At 43.0% G+C, this 25235-nt stretch overlaps 1 protein-coding gene across 3 annotated transcripts in view; it reads right to left on the bottom strand.

The window, feature by feature from the left end:
* The window catches only part of LOC126470472 (transmembrane protein 39A), a 179063-nt gene extending 158128 nt beyond the window's left edge, over positions 1-20935 (bottom strand). For 2 of the 3 annotated variants that reach the window (XM_050098334.1, XM_050098335.1), the window contains exons 1-2: positions 20641-20935; positions 19684-19811 (exon numbers count right to left, since the gene is read on the bottom strand). In XM_050098334.1, coding sequence (XP_049954291.1) covers positions 19684-19811; positions 20641-20868 — 356 coding nt within the window. In that variant the 5' untranslated portion in view covers positions 20869-20935. Of the gene's footprint in view, positions 1-19683; positions 19812-19900; positions 20100-20640 lie in introns of those variants that run through there. The other variant, XM_050098336.1, reaches the window with a different exon arrangement.
* Between the last annotated feature and the right edge of the window lie 4300 nt (positions 20936-25235).

Below are 25235 nucleotides of genomic sequence, written 5' to 3'. Positions count from 1 at the left end.
TCATCCAGGACTGGTTTTGCGAGCACAAGGATGTGTGTATCTCCCCTGGCCACCACAGTCACTGGATCTTGACATTATTGGGCCTTTGTGGTCTACTGTGGAGAGAATGAAGCATGATTGCCATCCACCCCCATCAACATTACCTGAAATTGCCGTTATTTTGCAGGAAGTAGGGTATAGAAGTCCCTTGAAAACCATACAGGACCTGTATTTGTTTATTAAGAGATGACTAGAAGCTGTTTATTAGTGCCAACAGTTTTCCCATGTCATACTAGGCATGGAGATGTGTTGTTTTTTTGGTGTTTCCATATTTTTGTCCACTCCCTGTAGGTGCAAACAGTTCAGAGAAAGCCTAATTACCAAATTTCAAGAACCAGCTTTAAATGATGAATCTAGGAACATACACTCTCGATAAAAAAAAAGTAAAGTACCCAGAGAGGGACGAGGAAATGAATGAAATTTCACAGGTTGACAAGATATGTGATGTTATTTCAGCGATTAAATTATCGAGTCAAATTTACAAAGAGTTTCAGAGTATGAGCCCACTTATCAGTATGATGCATACTCTCTGGCCTGCGTGCATGCAATGATTCAATTGGAAACACTGTTATAAGGTCACTATATCCTCTCCCGAGGCAAGCTGGACCACAACTGTTTTAACTGGTCCTTGATATTCTAGCTACTGGCACTGGGACAGAGCTGATGTCCAAGCTGGTCCCACACATGTTATACCATGGACAGAATTGGGGATCTTGCTAGCTACAGCAGTGTCTCAACATCACACAGCCAGTTCATAGACCCATGTTCGATGTGTAAACAAACATTGCCCTATTGAAAAATTGCACGAAACTTTTTCACAATAGGTAACACAGGAGGGTGCAGCATGTCCATGACATATCGTTTTACCATTAGAGTTCTTTCAGTCATTAGTTACAGTGATATGAAGTCATACCCGGTGGCTCCCCTCACTATGACATCACTGTGCCTCTCCAACACAGAGGAAATTTGGCACATCTCCCCATGCCGATGCCATACCCGCTGGCTACAGTCAACCAGAGTAGTGCGGAACTGTGATTAATCGCTGAACACAATATGATGGCAGTCATCGTCAATCCATTCTTCACAATCACAGCACCACTCAGAAAACAGCTGTTTTTGGTTGTCTGAATGGCAGTCGAAACACGAGACAGTAACTGTCTAGCCCAAATGCTGCTTGTCCTCGACAAATGGTACAAGATGAAACAGTGTGTCCATTGCTTGTACTCAGATGGCAGATGCAGATGTGACAGGGTTATGACATGCTTGGTTCACAACAGGGTAACATTCCCTCATGATAATCAGTGCACTCACATCCCACGCTGTCCAACATCAGGCCATTGTCACATTCAAATGTCCCACAAATCTGGATATTGCACTACTTGATTAGTCAGCCAAACAGAGGCCAACAGTGAGGCCACTTTCAAGCTGTCATGTGCTGATAACGTTGTCTCATACAAATATGCCGGATCCCAATACCCTTCACAGTGATCGCTCACCATCTGATGCTGTTCACACCTCTTATATATCCCACCAGGCCTGGAAACGTTATTAAACATGAACAGCATTAATGCACTCTGGTAGCCATTCCACCAGTCACTCATATTATTTACATACCCGATGATGGGATGTATTTGTACAATGTAAGATTGACATCCAACCATGTTTTCTGGGTGCTTCACTTTTTGTCAGGCAGTGTGTTACAATTTACTATGTATCACTCCCATAGGGACCATGAAGGGATAATTAGATTACATACAGGGCGCAGGAATGGATTTAAACAGCCATTATTTGCATGCTCCATATTTGAACGGAATGGGAAAAACCCCTAGTAACTGGTACAATGGGAAGTACCCCTCGGCAAGCACTTCACAGTGGTTTGCAGAGTGGGTGGGAGTAGATTTAAATACAGATATATAAAACTAATCTGGTTCTAGAAATAAGAAGCAAGCATGGTTTGCGAACAAATGAAAAGCAATGGCTCACAAGACTGCATATCTATTGCCAAGAGGGACGCTGTCCAATCAAAAGAAGCCCACACTGAGAATGAACAGATCGATCATTGGTTTTGTTTTGTTTTGTTTTGCTTTAGGGCGCAAAAACATCTGGGGTCATATGCGCCCAAGTCAAAACTATAGAACACGAAGACAGACAGGAGTTAAAAAACGACTATATGTCAGTAGCAACTGACATAATAGAAGACAGCTAGAAACAGGCACATGGACAAAGGGTTAGACACCATACAGAAATCATAAAAAGTAAAATGTGATCAACAGCCCGCACGTCATTTGCTAAAATGGCTGAAAACTCAGACGGCAAACCCAAGTGGGAACGTAAACGGTTAAAAAAATGGGCATTCCATCAGGAAGTGGTGAACAGTTAAAACTTGGGCGCAATGTGTACAAAGTGGTGGGGTAGCACCACTTATCAAATGACGATGGCTAAAAAGGCAGTGTCCAATACGCAGTCTAGTTAAAATGACCTCCTCCCAGCGGGAGGGCAAGGAGGAGGTCCTCCAAGCTGCTGGGAGAGGCTTAATAAACCAAAGCTTATTCCCGTGAAGGGAGGACCACTGGCAATGCCAAAGAGACACCACCTTCTGACAGACGGCAACACAGGGATCATCGGAGGGAATATAGGAACTCACGGGCTGAGGTACGAGGACTGCAGCCTCGGCAGCAGCATCAGCAGCCTCGTTTCCTGGCAGACTGACATGACCAGGAACCCACAGAAACATCACTCTGGCTCAACTAAGAGTGAGCAAGTGACAGTTTTCATGGACCCGCTGCACTTAGGGATGGGTGGTGTACAGCGCACACACACTTTGAAGGGCGCCGAGTGAGTCTGAGCAGAAGTCACAACTACAAAGGCTGTGTCGCCAGATGTACTCCATGGCCTGATACAGGGCGAAGAGCTCAGCTATATATATACTCAGCAGTGTGCCAGAAGCCAATATCGAAATACACAGGTGCCAATCATGAAGGCATATGCGACCTCACAGTCAGTTCAAGAGCCATCAGTGTAAACAAAGGTACTATCGCATGGGCCGCTTCATGAAGCCAAGGTGGTGAAGGGTTCACACCCAGCAGAACAGTTGCAGGTAGTGTGAAGTTAAGCTGCCATAGCTAGTGCTGAAAGTGGACTCCACGAGGTAATGGAGAAGAGGGATGCGCCCCATACTGGCAATCAAACGGCATGCATACCTGCTGAGGAGAAAATCACGGCAGTAGGACAGTGGTAGTTCAGCAGCTTCAGCATAAAAACTCTCAACCTGGCTAGTGTAAACGGCGCCCCTGGCCAACCAGATGCCACGACGGTGGATAGTGTTGAGACGGCGTAAGAGGGATGGACATGCACATGCATAAACAAAACAACCATAGCCAAATTTCGAACAGAGAAGGGATCGGTACAAACGGTGGAGGGTGGTTCGATAGGCACCCCAGGAAATACCATTGAGGACACATAGGACACTGAGGAGCCGCATACAGTGGGCTGCCAGGTAAGACACATGGGAGGACCAAGAGAGTTTCCTATCAAGCATGAGCCCCAGGAACTTCATAGTTCAATGAATGGAAGGGCAACAGGCCCAAGATGTAAAGATGGTGGGACAAACCAATTGCGTCGCCAGAAATTCATACAGACGGTTTTGTCAGTGGAAAAGCGAAAACCATTGTCGATGCTCCAGGAGCAAAGACAATCAAGACAACACTGAAGGCACCGCTCAGTGAGACAGGTCAATGGAGATCTGCAGTAGATGGCAACACCGTCGACAAAAAGAGAGCCAGAGATGTCCGGCAGGAGACAGGCCATTATAAGGTTAATCACGATAGCAAAGAGGACAACGCTCATGACGTAACACTGAGGCACGCCGTTTTCCTGGATAAAGCTGTCTGAAAAGGCAGAACTCACATGCGCCTTGAAACTCGGTCTTTTAAAAATGCCTCAAGGAAACAGGGCAGTCAGTAACGGAAGCCCCACATGTAAAGAATACGGAGGACACCAGTTCTCCAGCAGGTGTCATAGGCCTTCTCCAAATCAAAAAACACAGCCACAGTCTGGGACTTCTGCAGAAAACCATTCATGACATGGGTAGACAAAGTAACGAGATGGTCAACTGCAGAACACCGCACTCGAAATCCACACTGTGCATTCGTCAGTAAATTGCGAGACTCAAGCCACCATACCAGCTAGGCATGAATCATATGTTCCATCACCTTGCAAATGCAGCTGGTAAGAGAGATGGGGCAGTAGCTAGGAGGAAGGTTTTTGTCCTTCCCGGGCTTAGGTATAGGTATGGCGGTAGCTTCACACCAGTGTCCAGGAAATATGCTCTCGGCCCAGATGCGGTTGTACGTGTTAAGCAGAAACTGCCTGCCTGCAACAGAAAGTTGCTGCAACATCTGAATGTGGATGGCATCTGGCCCTGGGGCGGAGGATAGGGATGAACAGAGCGCATGATCTAGCTCCCTCATAGTAAAGGCGACATTGTAGCACTCACAATTCGGAGAAGAGAAGGGAATTGCCCGAGCCTCCTCCGCTTGTTTACGATGGAGGAAGGCAGGGCGATAGTGGGAAGGGCTCATAACGTTCACAAAATGGCAGCCCAAGGTGTTGGAGATCGCAATAGTGTCCATGATGACATCATCTGTTACTGTCAGGCCAGAAATTGGGGAATAGATCTTGGTCCCAGAGAGCCGTCAGAGGTTGGCCCACATGACAGAGGAAGGGGTAGAACTGTTAAAAGAACTAGTGAAGAAGTAGAGCTAGCTCTTTTGCTATGCTGAAGAACAGGATGACACTTGGCACACACCTGTTTATACTGAATGCAGTTTGCCATGTAGGATGACGTTTAAAAACATGGAGAGCACGTCTCCATGCGCAAACTGCATCACAGCATGTCTCAGTCCACCAAGGGACTGGCACACAATGTAGTAAAGAGGAAGTGCAAGGAGTGGAATGTTCTGCAGCAGTAAGGATAATGTTTGTAAGATATTCCACCTGGTCATCACAACTGGGGAAATCTTGCTCTTCGAAGGTTGCCAGGAAGGAGTAAAGCTGCCAGTCGGCCCTAGTAAGCTGCCATTTGGGCATGCAAGTGGATGGGGTAGGAGTCAGCAAACAGATAACACACGGGAAATGGTCGCTCGAGAAGGTGTCAGAAAGAACGGACCACTCAAGACAATGGGCAAGCTGGGCAGTGCAGAAGGATAGGTCCAAATGGAAACAGGTGTGCGAGGAGTCAAAAAGGAAAGTGGGTGCCCCAGTACAAAGGCAGAAAAGGTTAAATTGGTTAAGAATGTCAGCCAAGTGGGCACCTCTCTGACAGGTCTTGGGAGAACCCCAAAGGGGATGATGTGCATTAAAGTCACCAAGTAGCAAAAATGGGGGAGGTAGCTGCCCAGTAAACTGAACAAAGTCTGCTCTGGTGACATCGAATGATGGAGGGACGTAAATGGTACAGAGGGAAAAAGTCAGGTGGGGAAGGAAAAGGCAAACTGCAGCAGCTTGAAGATGGGTAGTCAGGGAGATGGGTTGACTGTGAATGTCATCCCCTATGAGCAGCATGATGCACCCACAAGATGGAATGCCGACCTCAGGGGGAAGGTCAAAACAAATTGGTAAGAAATGTGAAAGCTCACAGCGGTCGTTAGGGTGCAATTTCACTTCCTGAAGGCAGAGTACGAGGGTACGCTGCAATGCCAAAAGCAGCCGTAAAGCCTCTTTGTGGGACCAAAGTCTGCGAACATTCCATTGAAGGAGAGTCATGATGTGGAAGAGATGTAGGGGGTGTCACCTCAACAGCTGCCAAGTGACAGCCGGTGAACTACTACTACTACAGGGCACAGAAGCAGGAGGATACTGCTCCATAGGGTCCACAGAAGCATGAGCTTGCTTGTGCTGTCAGTCTGCAGAGTCCAACGCAGAAAAACAATTGGTGGTGCACACTGGTGACATGGAGGCCAGCCGGGATAAGTTACCACATGGTGACACCATCGAAGAGGATCTTTGAGTTGGCGAAGGAGAAGACCGTTTGCCTTTGGTGGGTTTCTTCAAGCCTTTCCAGTTAGAGGAAGACTCAGTTGATGTTTGGCTGAAGGGACGGAGGAAGTCTTCACGGGAGTACTCCCTCTGTCCTTTCTGGCCTACTGGTTGTGTAGCTGGTGACTTCGCCCCTTGATGTGAGAGTTTGATGGCTTGTTGCACAGCTGGACAGGGGATGGTGATGCTACCTTGACACTGGGTGATTTTACAACCTCATAGCTGAATTGGAGGTCGCATGTCTGCGTGGCCATGACCTTCATGGAGCGAGTGGTAACAAGAACAGAACTATAGGTGCCAGACGTAAGAACACAGCGTTTACGACTATCCAGTAACTTGCAAATGACTGGGTAAGGCACTCTTTTCCTTTACCTGGATCTCTTGGACAGCCCGCCCATGAAGACACACAGGGCAATTTCGAGAGGTGGCGGCACGGCCGCCATTGCAGTTGATACAGCGGGGGAAAGGAGGCGGACAATCGTCCTCATGCGCATCACTACCACAGGTTACAAATGGTTCAAATGGTTCAAATGGCTCTGAGCACTATGGGACTCAACTGCTGTGGTCATAAGTCCCCTAGAACTTAGAACTACTTAAACCTAACTAACCTAAGGACAGCACACAACACCCAGCCATCACGAGGCAGAGAAAATCCCTGACCCCGCCGGGAATCGAACCCGGGAACCCGGGCGTGGGAAGCGAGAACGCTACCACACGACCACGAGATGCGGGCCACACAGGTTACACATTTGGCTGGGTGCTGACAAGACGTTCTAGTGTGGTTGAAATGATGATACTGGTAGCAGCGCATCAGGTTTGGAATGTAAGGCCGGACTGTGGTAATATCATAGCCTGCTTTGATCTTGGATGGAAGCACCACTCTATCAAAGATCAGAAAAAGAGTGCTGGCGGGCACTAAGGAGGAATCTACCTTTTTCATTACACGATGGACAGCAATGGCACCCTGATCAGAGAGGTAATTACACCACACGAAGAATTCAAAGTTCTATGGGCCTCTACACGAGCAGGTTAGCTGTGCAGAAGCAAGGCAGCAAGCAGTTGTCGTGCTTGAGAATCAGGAGTAGTCTCCAAAAGCAAAGTACCATTCCGTAAAAGAGAGCAGGGTTTCACAGGGCCGGCAATTGCATCAGCACCTTTCTGAATAATAAATGGATTTACCGTGGTGAAGGACTGACCGTCTTCAGTACGAGAGACCACGAGGAACCACGGGGCCGAGGGAAGGGTCTTTGAATCATTAGCCTCATTACGTTTACATTTTGTAAATGTTGATTGGGAAGATGATTGACTCATTGCGAGAAAATCCCCCATGATTGTCAGTGTCTCTGATGGCACACTCCTTCCAACTGGGGACGCCCTTCACGAGGGGGAGCACCCACCTTACGTGATAGTTCACACTTCTCGAACACCTGACAAGAGGGACCAATCGGCAATTTGGGAAGGTTGCAGCTCAGGCAATCAACCCTGGGCCTGGCCTGTATCAGGGGGTACGTGCAAACCCTACCTGTCAACCGAGGCTGGGAGTTCCGCATTAACCAGTCACCTACTACGTGTCACATGCATGGGTGGGCCTTCAGGAGCACACAGGGAGGAAGAAGGAAAAAGAGGAACCTCAAATGCCGAAGCGGAGGAACAAGAGGAGAAGAGAAACAAAGAAAGGAAAATGGAGCGAAAAACAAAGGTGAGACTGTTCTTACATCAGCGACAGACAATGCAGAACATTCCCAATAACACCCCAGACGTGTTCCCCAAGGGAGGGGAAAAAGAATAGCAAGAGGATAGATACTTAGCACAGAAGCGAAAAAATGCTGCAAAGGCTGGGAGCCCCATGGCAGCCAAGCACGAACCCACCAAAGAGTGGTGAGCCCCCTGGGGGGGAGATCAATCATGATTAGGTAGTAAGAGTTACGAGATCTTGGTTTTACTCTGAGCAATGAAACAAAATTTTCAGAACTGCAGAAACAAAACCTATGAGATAGCAGCCAAATTCATTACTGAACTTTCAAATATAATTGTGAATAAATTCCTGCCACCAAAGAACCCAATTAAGAGAGTATGATGGTGGTGGTGGTGGTGGTTTCAGGGCACTCAGTTGCAGGGTTGTAAGAGTCCTTACAGAATATAATGTAAATGCTTGATGAAAATGAAGTCTTTACCAATCAGCAATCTTCTCGTGGTGGTGATCCATGGACACGTAATAGGGACTATAAAGACTGTCAGGCAAATGACAACAAACGGTGGTTGCCGACCATATAAAAATTACAAACGGGAATGAGCTTTTCTACACACACATTCCTCACATCTGAATGGCCATGACACAAAATATCAACTGAAACCAGAGTTAACTGAAGAAATTGCAATATATCATTCCCTGGTATCTGTAGCTGACTGACCACTAATAAAAATGGGCAGGCTGGCTAGGCAGTAGATTGAGGTGCTCTGATGAACACTCACCAGTCGATACGCAGCAAGGAAAGCAAAGGCATTAAGAATAAAGACACTTCAACTGTCATAATTTTATCAGTAAACCGTTGAAGTATTCGTAATAAAGTTCCTGAATTAACTGCCCTCCCGGAAATTTCTCACGCTCAGATTATTCATGGGACCTAGAGCTGGCTGAAGCCTGAAGTGGAAAGCTCCAAGATATTTTGACAGTCATGGAACGTATATTGGGAACACACATTAGGGGCCATAGAAGTTGCAGTGTATATTGCAGTTTACCGATAATGCCATGTTGTACAGTAAGGTGTCTAAGTTCAATGACTGTAGGGGAATACGAGACATCTTAGACAAAATTTCTGGTTGGTGTGATGAAGTTAATGTGGATGAGTAGGAAGAACAAACCTGTAATGGTCCGATACAGCATTACTTGTGTCCTGCTTGACACAGTCAAGTCGTTTAAATATCTGGGTGTAACATTACAAAGAGATATGAGATGGAACAAGCATGTGAGAACTGTGGTAGAGAAGGCAAATGGTCGAGTTCGGTTTATTGGGAGAATTTTAGGATAGAGTGGTTCACCTGTAAAGGGGACCGCATATAGAACACTGGTGCGATGTATTCATGAGTACTGCTTGAGTGTTTGGGATCAGTACCACATTGGATTGAAGGAAGGCATTGAAGCAATTCAGAGGCGGGCTGCTAGATTCATACTAGTTGGTTTGAACAACACAAGAGTGTTACAGAGATGCTTCGGGAACTCAAATGGGAATCCCTGGAGGCAAGCTGATGTTCTTTTCAAGAAACACTGTTGAGGAAATTTAGAGAATCGGCGTTTGAAGCTGACTGCCGAATGATTCTACTGCCACCAACATACATTGCGAATAAGGACCACACAGATAAGATACGAGAAATTAGGGCTCATAAGGAGGCACATTTTCCCCTCTTTCTATTTGCAAATGGCACAGAAAAGGAAATGACTAGTAGTGGTGTGGGATACCCTCCGCCAAACACCGTACGGTGGCTTGCGGAGTATCTATGTAGGTGTAGATGTACATAAGAGCAAAAACTGTGAGAATAATTAAATGTTGTAGTCTCTTACACTTTCCTGGTGACAAGTTGTCATCTCGTTTTGATGGGTATTCTGCCGGCTGTCTGTGTCTTTCCAACCCACTATTTCGATGATGTAACTAAACATATATATCAGGTCTTACTTGATACTGGCTGCATGGCTGATTGAGACCCATATTTATGCCTAGATGGTGTCTGAACTTGTATCTGCCATCTGCTAAGGATCGGGTGTTCCCTCTTTGGTCCGCCCCCACAAGGTGCGCTTTCACACTTCTCCAGGTTTCCCTATGCTGTCGGCACTCACTGTGGCTGTCTCCCGCAGTGACAACCGCCTACTGATGTTTTGCTCCGCATCCGTGAGTCATGTTCCCTACAGTATCGCATCACTGCAGGCGTTCACTATGCCATCCATGTCTACTATGATTGTCTTTCATAGAGGTGTCAGTCTGCTGGTGTTTCGTACACCTGCAAGATGTACTTCCTGGAAGCCTATGCTGCTCCGGTAGTTCTGTATTACATTCACTGCCACTGCAGCAACCTCTCGCAGCAGAGACCACCATCTAGTGTCGCTCCAATGAGGCGTGATTGCTGAAGTCTCAGGTTGTTGATGTTTTTCCATATCTTGTCCGTGCCCACTGTGGCAGTCTCCCAAAGTGGTGACTGCTGCCTGGTTTCCATATGTGACCTGATCCTGTCATTTACACCTGCAATTGTCTGAGGTTCATTATTGGAGCTGGGCACTATTTTTCAGTGGTTCTGTAGCAGCTCACATGCTGGATTCCATGCAGTGCCGAGTTGGTATCCTGCTTCCTAAATGATTAGGGTTTCTGCCATCTTGATTTCAATTGATTCACTGCTGACACTACCTCAGAACCTGCAGGTTTGGGTCAGGATTCTGGTTTTATCATAATCGTAGTGTGTTCATGCTCTAGGCTCTGTTCTACTATTCCTGATTTTGTGGCCTCCCCTAGCGTAGTATATCTTTGGCATTCCTTATATCTTATGTCCACTGTTATGGTGATGTGACCAATATGAGACACATGACATGCACAACATATGCGGTAAATATCAGTTTTTCTTAACCAAACATCATCTTCAACCGTTCCAAGCAGAGCCCTGATTTTGTTGGTGTACCACACTTTTCATTTCGTGTTTCTTCAGGATTCTACTGATCTTGGAATGGTCAAGGATGATCTGAGGTTAAGAAACCTGGTATTCACAACATAACCTGTGCATGCATGATGTCTTATATTGGGCAAATCACCAGAGCAGTTGACATAAGTTTTAAGGAACACCAAAGACATACTAGTGTAGGGCTGGCCAAAAATCACCAATAGCAGAACACTGCATGGAGCACGAACACACCATGGATTGTCATAAAACCAGGATCCTGGCAGGATACCAACTCTGCACTACGTGGAATCCGGTGTTTCAACTGCTATGGTAACTCTGGAAAAAAAGACTCCAGCTCAAGTATGAACTTTGACAATGGTAGGTGTAACTGACAGGATCACACCATATACAGAGCACCAGGTAACGGCCAATGCCGCAGGAGATGGTCACAGTGTGCGCAGACGAGATATGTAACAAATTTAACAACCTGAGACTTCAGTGATCGCACACCTCACTGGAGCAGACCCCCTCCCCCCTCCCCCTCTCCCCCCCCCCCCCCACCCACACACACCCCTACAGCCCGAGAGCTGAAATAACCCCGCATGGAAGATTGGGGTGCTTAGAATACTTGTACACCGAGCCAAGACAGTTTCCAACTGACAGCTCGACAATGGAACTAGAACATCTTCCACGAGAATTCACTGACAACGGATATTCAACCAGGGACATCTGCATAGCATTACATCCCACCAGATGACCTGATACACTGGGAGAGGAACAAGAAGAAGAGACCAGGAAGTTAGCTTTTCTACCATATGCAGGTCCTATCTCTGCAGAGATCAGCAGAATCCTGAAGAAATATGAAATCAGAAATGTTTTCCACTCACCCAAAAAAACCAGGGCTCTTCCACAGATTATTTGGGGTTAAGAAAACCCGGCATTTACCACGTAGCTTGTGAATGCAGCATGTCTTATATCAGTCAAACCACCAGAACAGTTGACATAAGATATAAGGAAAACCAAAGACACAATAGGTTAGGGTACTCCACAAAATCAACAATAGCAGAACACTGCCTGGTCCAGGAACGCACCACAGATTATGAGAAAAAGAGTATCCTGGACCAAAACCCCAGATCCTGGGATAGTGTCATGAATGGATCAACTGAAAACAAGAATCTGGCATTTGAACTGCAACAGAAACACCAGAAAGAAGTTCCCAGCTCCAGTAATGAACCTCGGATAACTGCAGTTGTAAGTGACAGGATCAGACCACATACAGAGCAACATGTGATGGTCACTGCTGTGGGAAAGGGCCACAGCAGGCATGGACAAGATACAGAACAACGACAACCTGAATCCTTAGGGATCACGCCTCACAAGAGCAGACCTAATATGGATCACCGGAGGGTGATCTGCACCACAAGATGTTGCTGCAGTGATAACAGACATAAAATGGAACTCAAACAGCAGCGTGAGATTGCAGGGAGTGTAGACATAAAATGGAACTCAAACAGCAGCGTGAGATTGCAGGGAGTGTGCCTTGTGGGGCGCGCCTTGCAGACACAGTCCAAAGAGGTAACACCCAGTCCAGAGGAGTGAACAGCAGATGGAAATTCAGGCACCACCCAGTCATAAATATGGAACCCAGGCAGCCAGTCTCAGGAACCACCTGATGAGGACGTCAAGTTACAGCATCAAAATACCGTGTCCATAGATGCGGACCACTAGCTGAACAGCCAATCTGAATGAATTGACAAGTCAATGTTGGTTATTAGTTCTGTAAGTGGAAATTAAAAATACTTAAACAAAAACCTGAGGTTTAGTGTAATTATATATATTGTTCTTGTTGTGGTCTTCAGCCCAAAGATTGGTTTGATGGAGCTGTCCATGCTTCCCTATCCTGTGCAAGCATCTTCATCTCTGAGTAACTACTGCAATGTACATCTTTCTGAATCTGTTTACTGTATTAATCTCTTCATCTCCCTCTATGATTTTTACCCCTCACAGTTCCCTCCAGCACTAAATAGGTGATCTTTTGAGATCTCAGAGTGTCCTACCAACCGATCCCTTCTTACCATCAGGTTGTGCCACAAATCTTTTCTCTCCAATTCTATTCAGTACCTCCTCATTAGTTATGTGATGTACCCATCTAATCTTCAACATTCTTTTGTAGCACCACATTTCAAAAGCTTCTACTCTTTTCTTGTCTAAACTGTTTATTGTCCACATTTCACTTCCCTACACGACTACACTCCATCCATATACTTTCAGAAAAGACTTCCCGACACTTAAATCTTTCTTCAGAAATGCTTTTCGTGCCATCCTCTCTACTTCAACCATCATCAGTTATTTTGCTGCCCACACAGAAAAACTCTTCTACTACTTCCGATGTCTCATTTCCACATCTAATTCCCTCAGCATCACCTTCTTTAATTAGACTACATTTCATTATCCTGGTTTTGCTTTTGCTGATGTCCATCTTATATCCTCTTTCCAAGAGACTGTCCATTCCGTTCAATTGCTCTTCCAAGTCCTTTGCTGTCCCTGACAGAATTACAATGTCATTAGCAAACCTCAAAGTTTTTGCTTCTTCTCACTGGACTTTAAGTTCTACTCCCATTTTTTTCTTTTGTTTCCTTTACTGCTTGCTCAATATACAGATTGACTAACATCAGGGACAGGCTATAGCCCTGCCTCACTCCTTTCTCAATCACTGCCTGCCATTCATGCCCCTCAATTCTTACAACTGTCATCTGATTTCTGAACTAATTGTAAATAGCCTTCCACTCCCTGTATTTTACTCCTGCCACCTTTAAAATTAGAAATAGAGTATTCCATACAACATTGTCAAAAGCCTTCTCCAAGTCTACAAATGCTATAATAAACATAGGCAGACCTTCCTGTAACCTACTTTTCATGAGAAGTCGTAGGGTCAGTATTGACTCGCATGTTCCTATATTCCCCCGGAATCCAAATTAATCTTCCCCGAGGTCAGCTTATACCAGATTTTCCATTCTTATGTAAAGAATCTGTATTAGTATTTTGCAATGATGATTTAATTAACTGTCAGCACCTGCTTTCTATGTAATTGGAATTATCATATTCTTCTTGAAGTCTGAGGATATTTTGCCTGTCTCAAACACCTTGGTCAACACATGGAAGCGTTTTGTCATGGCTGGCTCTCCCAAGGCTATCAGTAGTGCTGACGGAATGTTGTCTACTCTTGGGGCCTTGTCTTGACTCCGTCAAATTCCTCACACAGTATCATATCTCCCATCTCATCTTCATCTTGATGTATCAAAAGATAAATGGACACAGTCAAAACCATAAAATTATGATTCAGATAAAAGAAAGAGAGAACCTGCCACTCTGAGATGCATTTTCATTGTTTGTTAATTTTGTAATTAATTTGTAAATAATTTAGAGACTCATTGATTTCAGTATGCTTGACAATGACCATGTGTCAAAATTGTAATCGCAATATATAATATTTTAACAGCCTAACGGGGTATGACTACATTCAAAAATACCCAAGGATTTGGGCAGGAGTCTGGACAGCACAAAAACTGTAAAACTCCCTACACTTGGTTCGATGTTCTTTAAGACAGTGACTAAACAATTATGAAGACAATTTTTAGCTCTCTTCTCAGAATATAAAATGCAATCAAGAATAATGTGGTGCAAACAATACTGTTACACCACAAGCACAGCATACTGGTGGGTCCTGTGGCTGGAAGAGGTACCTGTGTGCCCAATTCTCAGTTGTGTTAAAGCCACTTCTTTCATCTGTTTGGCTGAAACAATATTCAACATGCAAAACTGTAGGATTCACCAGCCATAAATTGTACCTTTTATCTTCATCTGCACAGCCTCCCACTGACCTAACTCTCCTCCTCAATGAGGTAATAGCACTCAAGGGGGCAGCACAGGATGGTAAATCACTTTCCTTATATGCATCCATCACTGCCATGTCAGTTTGCTCACTTTCTCGTATTCCCACATAGCCTGGTACCTGGTATAATTATACTTCCTTCCCTTGACATATCATCATTTCCTGTAGTGCCATACACTCTTTCAATTTAAAAAAGTAATTCTATCTCATGCTGTCTAGGCAAAAAGACTCTTGTATCACTGCATCGAGCAATATTAGACTGTCAAGTGTAAAGTGGTACCCACAGAAACCACAATAAAGGCAGCTGAGAAGTTTTCTGGTTTCTAGATTCCAATGTCTTCCCTATACAACTGGTAAGTGCTAGATTGTGATCACTCAGTTGTGAAAGGTCATATGCCAATGGAACTATCCACATAACTCATGGCACAGGTACTTCAATGTGTGATGCTGCCAGCACAACTTGCCACTAGGGATGGTGCAGTCATTTAATTTGTGGCTCATGCTGACACCAATGGTGCCTGTGACTTGGGTTCTGAGACCATCCACAGTTCTTATGGGTGGCTGGAGAAAGTGGTGAAGACTGCTCATTTCACTTGCAGAGTGCAAGCCGAGCTCAAAATTTGCAGTATCATTCCCAGAATTGATCAAGGTCCTTTGGTTAGGAGCCATATACCGAAAAATACAGGTTCTACACCATAGGAGAGAAAGTGTTCATAGGAACTGACAAGAATATTGTGTCTATATGCATTGATATTGAGTCCAACTGTAAAGTTATGTGGACGTGAGTTACAGCCGCAGTCAAATCAAGATAATCAATGGATGTTTTTACAAATTCCCACTGTAACAGTAATAGAACCATTCACAAAGTCTACGATTAGTAGCACTGATCATGCAGTATTAGCTGGAGGTGATTTTAACCTACTGAATATAGACTAGCACATCCATGAATTCAATGCAGGTGGTACAGACGGTCAGTCTTGTCAAGTAGTTCAGAACACGTTTTGCAAAAACTGTGTTGAGCAGCTACTTTGACAAACCACGTGCAATGGAAATATTTTAGACATCATAGCTACAAAAGGCCTGACTTGATCAACAGTGTCAGTATAGAAACAGGGATTAGTTATCATGGTGTCTCAACAACGATAGTCATAAATCCATCAACAAGACAAGGACAGTTTTTATGCTGGAAAGAGAGGATAAGCTGTTGTTAAGACGCAAGTGAGACAATGAATGGACATCACTTAGGTCACATATGATGGACGTGGAGAAATTATGAGCCAAGTATAAAATGATTGTGAATCCTGCTCTGGTGAAGTATGTGCCAATTAAGTGTATTAAACTAAAACAACCAGAGGTTGTACAGAGATTCAGGGAGAGCATAAGGGAGCAATTGACAGGAATGGGGGAAATAAATACAGTAGAAGAAGAATGGGTAGCTTTGAGGGATGAAGTAGTGAAGGCAGCAGAGGATCAAGTAGGTAAGAAGACGAGGGCTAATAGAAATCCTTGGGTAACAGAAGAAATATTGAATTTAATTGATGAAAGGAGAAAATATAAAAATGCAGTAAGTGAAACAGGCAAAAAGGAATACAAACGTCTCAAAAATGAGATCGACAGGAAGTGCAAAATGGCTAAGCAGGGATGGCTAGAGGACAAATGTAAGGATGTAGAGGCCTATCTCACTAGGGGTAAGATAGATACCGCCTACAGGAAAATTAAAGAGACCTTTGGAGATAAGAGAACCACTTGTATGAATATCAAGAGCTCAGATGGAAACCCAGTTCTAAGCAAAGAAGGGAAAGCAGAAAGGTGGAAGGAGTATATAGAGGGTCTATACAAGGGCGATGTACTTGAGGACAATATTATGGAAATGGAAGAGGATGTAGATGAAGATGAAATGGGAGATATGATACTGCGTGAAGAGTTTGACAGAGCACTGAAAGACCTGAGTCGAAACAAGGCCCCCGGAGTAGACAATATTCCATTGGAACTACTGACGGCCGTGGGAGAGCCAGTCCTGATAAAACTCTACCATCTGGTGAGCAAGATGTATGAAACAGGCGAAATACCCTCAGACTTCAAGAAGAATATAATAATTCCAATTCCAAAGAAAGCAGGTGTTGACAGATGTGAAAATTACCGAACTATCAGCTTAATAAGTCACAGCTGCAAAATACTAACACGAATTCTTTACAGACGAATGGAAAAACTAGTAGAAGCCAACCTCGGGGAAGATCAGTTTGGATTCCGTAGAAACACTGCAACACGTGAGGCAATACTGACCTTACGACTTATCTTAGAAGAAAGATTAAGGAAAGGCAAACCTACGTTTCTAGCATTTGTAGACTTAGAGAAAGCTTTTGACAATGTTGACTGGAATACTCTCTTTCAAATTCTAAAGGTGGCAGGGGTAAAATACAGGGAGCGAAGGGCTATTTACAATTTGTACAGAAACCAAAGGGCAGTTATAAGAGTCGAGGGACATGAAAGGGAAGCAGTGGTTGGGAAGGGAGTAAGACAGGGTTGTAGCCTCTCCCCGATGTTGTTCAATCTGTATATTGAGCAAGCAGTAAAGGAAACAAAAGAAAAATTCGGAGTAGGTATTAAAATTCATGGAGAAGAAATAAAAACTTTGAGGTTCGCCGATGACATTGTAATTCTGTCAGAGACAGCAAAGGACTTGGAAGAGCAGCTGAATGGAATGGACAGTGTCTTGAAAGGAGGATATAAGATGAACATCAACAAAAGCAAACCAAGGATAATGGAATGTAGTCTAATTAAGTCGGGTGATGCTGAGGGAATTAGATTAGGAAATGAGGCACTTAAAGTAGTAAAGGAGTTTTGCTATTTGGGGAGCAAAATAACTGATGATGGTCGAAGTAGAGAGGATATAAAATGTAGGCTGGCAATGGCAAGGAAAGCGTTTCTGAAGAAGAGAAATTTGTTAACATCCAGTATTGATTTAAGTGTCAGGAAGTCATTTCTGAAAGTATTCGTATGGAGTGTAGCCATGTATGGAAGTGAAACATGGACGATAAATAGTTTGGACAAGAAGCGAATAGAAGCTTTCGAAATGTGGTGCTACAGAAGAATGCTGAAGATTAGATGGGTAGATCACATAACTAATGAGGAAGTATTGAATAGGATTGGGGAGAAGAGAAGTTTGTGGCACAACTTGACCAGAAGAAGGGATCGGTTGGTAGGACATGTTCTGAGGCATCAAGGGATCACCAATTTAGTATTGGAGGGCAGCGTGGAGGGTAAAAATCGTAGAGGGAGACCAAGAGATGAATACACTAAGCAGATTCAGAAGGATGTAGGTTGCAGTAGGTACTGGGACATGAAAAAGCTTGCACAGGATAGAGTAGCATGGAGAGTTGCATCAAACCAGTCTCAGGACTGAAGACCACAACAACAACAACAACAAGGATGGAGAGAACTCACTGTGTTTTAATAACAAAATTTAGAAAATACTGATGAAGAGGAGACTATTGAACTCCTGGTTCAACAAAAGACACTGCAATGTCAACAGTAAAAATCAGTAGAAATTTGTGTATCCATAAGAAGACTGATGCACAAAGCAGTCAAAATCTTGCACTGTCATTCATTTGCGAATGATCTTGCTGAAAAACATAAGAAAATTCTAGCCCTATGTAAAATCACAAAGTGGGTCAAAGGATTCTATCCAGACACTCGATCATTCTGGTGCGGCAGTAGAAGAAAAGAAAAGGAAAACGGAAGTTTCAAATTTCATGTGCAAAAAATCACTTGCACAGGAGGATCATACAGGCATACCATCATGTTACTGTCGCACAGATTCCTGTATTGAGAACATAGAAATAGGTATCCCTGGCATTGAGAAGCAACTGAAAAAGTTGGAAACAAATAAGTCACCTGGTCTAGATAGAATCCCAATTTGGTTTTACACAGAGTAATCTTCGGCATCGGGCACCTTACTTGCATTTGTCACAAATCTCTCGTCCAGCACAAAGTCCCACACAACTGGAAAAATGTGCAGCTGACCCCTTTATGTGGAAGGGTAAAAGAATGGACACACAAAATTACAGACCAATATTGTTAATGTATATGGGTATTTCTCCTGAACTCTGACAGTGTTGCAGAGGCTCTTCAAGTGTATTGGAATAGCACCTCAGTTTCAAATCAATTCCAGATAACTTTTCAAGTCACAAACATCGATGATGTATATATTCTTAACATCAGTTTACTGCAGAATTCTTGAGCATATTTTAAGACTGAATATATTTACTTGAGGCAAGAAAGAATCTGTCTACAGATCAGAACAGATTTAAAAAGCATCCCTCGTGCAAAACTCAGCTTATCCGTTTTTGACATGAAATCCTGTGAACCATGGATGATGGGCTGCAGTTATAATAACAAAAGACAGAATTAGGAAAGATGGAAAACCAACATAGGTTTTTCTTTGAGGAGCCACAAACACCTTTGTATGGAGTTAAATAATCCAAAATTTAGATTAGGTTGTCCAGACTAAGATAAGTAGCTAGCTGTCTCCTACTGCAAGTCTAGAGAACTGATAATAGCTCTGTCTCCCTTCGTGCAACAGTGGAGACTGACAGATGCAACATAGATACACCAATCACAGTTATAAAGCATTGAACTCTTCGTCTTCGTCATCATCATCAGCAGCAGCAGCAGCAGCCACATTCACTACTGGGTTAAAATCTCCTTCACACATAACATTCCTTGCACACTACATTAATTGATAACTGAATAGTATCTCAAAAGCTTTGCAGCAAACTAAAATTTGAAAGTCACTACAATCATTGCATGATACAGAAATGGAAAGACGGCCATGAATCGTATTTAAATTTAAACCCATAATTTAACAAAAATAGGCCATGAAGTATAAGCAGTTACCCCGTTTTTCTTAATACGAACATAATTTGTGATCAAGAGGCCGGGTTCTCCCAGCAAATATTATAGTAGTAACATTTTCTCAAAGCTATGTTTTATTCAAATTTTATGAACGTAAAAGGTGTACCGCAGTAATTTTGTGTACAGTGAAGTTCCATCACATAATAATGATGCAGACTTACCTAGATTTCTGCACGTCATCGCAGGACGGAAGGCCTAACGGCAGAGCTGGCGGTCGCCCAGAAGACGGTCTTGTTACATTTCGCCTGCTACCTGGCATCACAAGGAAATAATCCGATTTTCCTCCCTTCTGTAAACACGACAAACAATTATCTGTGAGTAAATATTACGCGAGATCATCAACACAGCATACCGTATTCACATATGTAAAGAAACTACCTCCCGTATCTTCTTCGTCAGGTTTAAACCGATATCTATTAATATATTCATTAATCCTGCATTCGTTTCACAGGCGCCGATTAAATAATAAAAACAATCAGCTACCGTCGATGACTCCAAATTGTACGCAGTGTTATTACTCTTTAGATGCCAAGATATGTATCGACAGATATTTCGAACACTTGTAGCAGGTGTACCAACATCTGCAACCTACGCATATTTAAGTTTGAGATAACAATTCCTCAAATCATAAAGCTAGGCATTACGATTTACGTTTAGGAAAATAGTCAGCATATTATTCCAATCGACTTGGAACGATTAAAACTCTTCAATGAGAGTACGAGACATAATGAACATTATTACGTCACTTTAAAAATCTCATGAGCATTTTTTTATCTTCTTTCCCTCACCAATGTGTATGTTCTACACATTTCTGTGTGTTAATAGTACTGTGCAAAGTAAATGTAACCAGTTAAAGTCGCAAAAGAGTCTACGTGTTTACGAAGTTTAAATTTGCCGCCTTTATCTTAGCGCGAAAACGTCACGTGGCGAGTTTACAACCTTAACCAGCTGCTCCAGCCCTGCATGAATCAATGCAGTTCGTGCCGAAATCAGACGTTAACGGCACTTACTGAGGAGCCGTTAATTTACAACACTGTCAACACTCACTTGCAAATTAAGATTCACATGCACATTTCCTTCATGTATCTTCCATTTAATCACGCAAAATCCAGGTTCACCTGCAATCGATCCCTTATTGCAACGGGAAGAGGTGGTGGGCGCCTTCCATCTGCTGGATCCCGGGTAAATTTTCTCCTTCGACTGACAGCAGTAGAATGGAAATGAGGCGTGTTGTTCCACCAGCGGCGTAAACTCCACAGTACTGCTATACACAACACAAATGTAAAAAACACACATGATGATGATGTCTCCCTTTCTACCCTAGAACCTTTATTTCTGGAGCTCATTGTAAACACTTGTTACTCTCAGTTCTGACAACAACATTGTATCCAGCTATCCACGTTGCTCCAGGAGACAAAATAAAACAAAATAATTGACGTAAGCTGGATGTTGCCAACATATGAACTGATACAAGTGGCGATTGACATTTGAACATCGCCAGTTTGAAAGAGAAACAAACAGAAGACAGAAGAAACCAGTTCCATTGATTTACTTAAAGATGACGAGGAAAGAAAGTGTCCTGTAAAAGTTTTGCGAAGCATCATTTATGTCATAACTGAGTAACTGCACTGTGTTAAACATTTGTTGAAATTGTTATCCAGTATATTGTCGTACTTCTTTTTATCGTTCCTCTGTATAGGCATATCTGATTTGTAATGTTGTCTAAGAAGGTTGGGCATTTAGCATATTACACTTACACATAAATCTTCCGGTTATCTCACACATCGGTAAGTGTCAAACTTTTCAAATGTTAGTCATCTGTGAAGGAAAAAGGGGTAGGAATTATAGTGTAATACTGCCCCGAGTGTTTAAAATGGCCCCGTTAAGGACGAAAAATTTTCTGTGTATAGAAAGTATCAGTCTTCAGCCATTCAATGAGTAACTGTTTTTATCAGCACTCGTGAATGTCAACCTTTTAGTAATCAATGTATGTTGGGGACAATATCGTACCATATTAACACCCAAATTGTGGATTCAGTGGTATATCCTTGATCGTTCATGTTCACTACTTAAGCAGATTCTATTTGTAAGTGAATGAAAGAAATTAGATGCTCAGTTTTTATTGTTTGGCGTGTTTGTTTAACGCAGAAGCAGAACCTTCTGTAGCTCGGAGAGAAGGTATCACAGTTTAACTGTATGGATTGCAATGGGCGATACAAATAGCGACAAAAAGATTTTAAAGAAGTCAAGGCGAGCTCAGTGCCAGTGAGGTGTTTGGCTATTGAGTCAAAAAAGTCAATTGCAGCCTGTCTTCGGGTACCTGTTCCACCTCAGTTATATGAACCATCTCCAGACATTTTGAGCTACCCATGAATCACTTTGTTTTCCTAGGTCTGTGTGAGACTGATATCACACCTCCATCTTTTCTTAGCAGCTTCCAAAGATGCAAACAGAAAGATGAATGAATAAACTCAGTAGTATATTTGAATGCCCTCGGAACTTTTGCTGAGGACCTGTATCCTGTGGATCAGGCTAAACTTAACGCATTCGATATATTTTGAGCATAATGATGCCCCTGTGCTACAGAGCTGTCACCTCCACAGGAAGAATGACTATTGGTGAGAGGGCGAGGGATATCATGGCTACGTTAGACAGTGATGGCCTTTTCCTCATTTGTTTCACTGGCCACCAGGGTAACAGGTGCTGTTGCAGCACATGGATCTTACTAGATAAGTAATAAGTTTACGTGCCACAATGAGGCAAACATTAGAGTCACTCTTACAACTGACCATCCACTTGTTCCACCATTTCTATCGGGAAATGCTTCAGTGCACATAATGTGTTATCAGACAGTGTTTCCATCTGCCCAGGAGTTCTACTGATTGAGTCTTTTTATATCCAGAGAATATATGCCTACTTAATAGAGAAAAGGACCATTTCCCATTCAGTCCATTTTATACATTGGCTATAATTAACAAGACAACAGTGTTCAGGCTTGGGTTGATCACATTATTGATGTTACAGAGATGATAGATAAACTCCAGTGGAAGACTCTGCAGGAGAGACGCTCAGTAGCTCGGTACGGGCTTTTGTCAAAGTTTCGAGAACATACCTTCACCGAAGAGTCAAGCAGTATATTGCTCCCTCCTACGTATATCTCGCGAAGAGACCATGAGGATAAAATCAGAGAGATTAGAGCCCACACAGAGGCATACTGACAATCCTTCTTTCCACGAACAATACGAGAGTGGAATAGAAGGGAGAACCGATAGAGGTACTCAAGGTACCCTCCGCCACACACCGTCAGGTGGCTTGCGGAGTATGGATGTAGATGTAGATGTACCTCAGATATAATGGTAAGGGCGGATACATTTCAGATTATAGTTTTTTTTCTCAGCAAATAATGAACTTCATATTTTTATAATTAGCATTATTAGCTACTATAGTATGTTGGGCAACTTGTAAATTTGTATCACATTTCCTATTAATAAAAAAAAGACCAAGTTTTACATTTCAGTTAAGCATACCTTTGTTGAAATGTGCCTGTACCATTGGGCACTTTTCAGAACGGGTTGGTACTTTTCAATACCTTAATAAAAACAGTTGTTTTATTTAATAATCAATTAAATATATGGTTTATTAATGTAAGAGGCCTGTAAATTTGCAATATTTGCTTTCTTTCTTTTACAAATAGGACGTTGTTTCTCATTCTGTAAACTCCACAGTCACAAAATCATTTATTTGTAGATCTTAAATCATCATCAACAAGCTGGAAGTAGTAAATGATTTCATACCAGTGGAGTTTTCAGAAAAGAACAAAGTCTTATCAGATATATTGTAGATTCAAGTGGAGACAGGTTGTAGTAGTTATTCAGAGGTGAACAGGCTGGCACAGGATAGAATAGAGTGGAGAACTGCATCAAACCACTGATTGGACTGACAACCACCACAATAAATCATCATCATCATTTAAAGTCCATATTTTAACAATCAGTCTTATCCTGCAAAAGAGCTTCACTTTGTTTACTATCATAAGACTGATCCACTATAACTTTCTTCCATCCTTGCATTTAAATTTTTTGTGTATTTTTTCATATTTGATTTTCTTGACAGTTTTTCCATTCTTTTAATTGTGTCCAACTCAGTATTTGTTAAGGTATCAGTTAATATTGATTATTTCCTATCTTTTCTTTGCCAGGTTTACTTTTTGGTGCTGCCTTTGGAAAAAGCCAAATATCTTTGTCTTTAAGTGTCCTTCGCCTGTGTTAACTTACAGTTCTTTGCTTTTTGTGTTGTAGACCTAGGACTGCAGCTAGGTTATCTTTGCTTTTGCTAGTTTTATTTTCAGTTGTGCAGTTCATTTCAACATGCAAAGAACAAACTACCACATCCAGGGTGTGAGTCAGTCTCCTATGAAATCACTTGAATGAATAGCTCAGCCATAACATTCAACAAATTCCATAACAGTTGCTTTATTAAAAGCCATTGTTCTTGATGAGCTAGTGTTTTTAGGTTTTTATAAGATGAACTGTTGATACTGGCTCATGAAACAGTTGAGTTACTCAGTTATGCTTGAGCTCAGCTCTTTTGCATATTCATATGCAAGCTATCATATTTGTTTGTCAACCCATAGTTCATATTATTAAATTTAATATGTAACGTTCCTTAAGACTTAGATTCTTCATCTGCAGTGAAAACTGTATATGTATATTTTGAATGATGACAATTTGGTGATGTTGATGTGTGATTTCCATCACTCAGCTTAATATCAACTTCTTTAATGTTCATTAATTTGTCAACTAAAGAAACCCCGCAGTGGGCGGTAAAATCTTTTGTGTGTATGTGCATGGCTACCACAGGGCCTCAGCCGTTGCAGCATTACTACCTTTCTGTGCTGCAAGCTTATACTTCCACTATCCCTTTCTTCCTCTGCCTTTCCATTGGTTGGTTTTCTTGGTGCAGGCCCTGCTTGGACCTGGTTTATGATTTGGAACTCAAGTTTCAACTTCCAGCATTTTCTACAACTTTTCATGAAAGAAAGACATGCTCCGCATTATTGGTTATTGGGTTTGACCTGCCACTGATTTTCAAAATTCTCCAGAAGTGTGGATCGTGCAGGGAACATCACCCAATGCTGTGTATGCTCCACCTTTGTGCCTTTCAGCCTTGGCACCCTTTCTGTTAATAAGGTAGTTCACTCAAAACCCAGCATGGTAGCCATCGCGTTGTGGGGGGCATTGTCAAGTACCTGCACTGTGGTAACCTCCCACCCCCCTCCTTCTCCTGTCCATGCAGGGATTGAACGTTAGTGCCTGAGCTAAAAACTCACCAGGTATGCCAAGCAGTATGTACCCATCATGACTTGGGCACAGGGACTCTGAGCAACAGATTACTGACCAGGTAGCCGTTGCTGAGGCTTGGTGGCACCTATGGGGAGAGCCCCTGTTCAGAGTATGTGGTACCATGGTGGATGAGCCACAAGTGAAGTGGATGAAGTTATCTCCCAATGGTGTCCATATGGCCCCAGTACTCTCTATGGACAAAAAGTCGTCATTAAATGCAGAGAGATACGACTCCAAAATGTTCCCTTCCCTGCATACACCACAGGAGGAATGTAGGGCTAAGCAGCAAGCAGTGAAATACCCCCCTCCCCCCCCCCCCCCAATAGTTCATTTGCACAAGGACTGACAGGGATTCCTTCTAGGCTACAAAA

This window comes from Schistocerca serialis, chromosome 3 (assembly GCF_023864345.2).
Source record: "Schistocerca serialis cubense isolate TAMUIC-IGC-003099 chromosome 3, iqSchSeri2.2, whole genome shotgun sequence".
In the NCBI taxonomy this organism is placed as follows: Eukaryota; Metazoa; Arthropoda; class Insecta; order Orthoptera; family Acrididae; genus Schistocerca; species Schistocerca serialis.
This window is presented reverse-complemented; position numbering and strand designations above follow the sequence as displayed.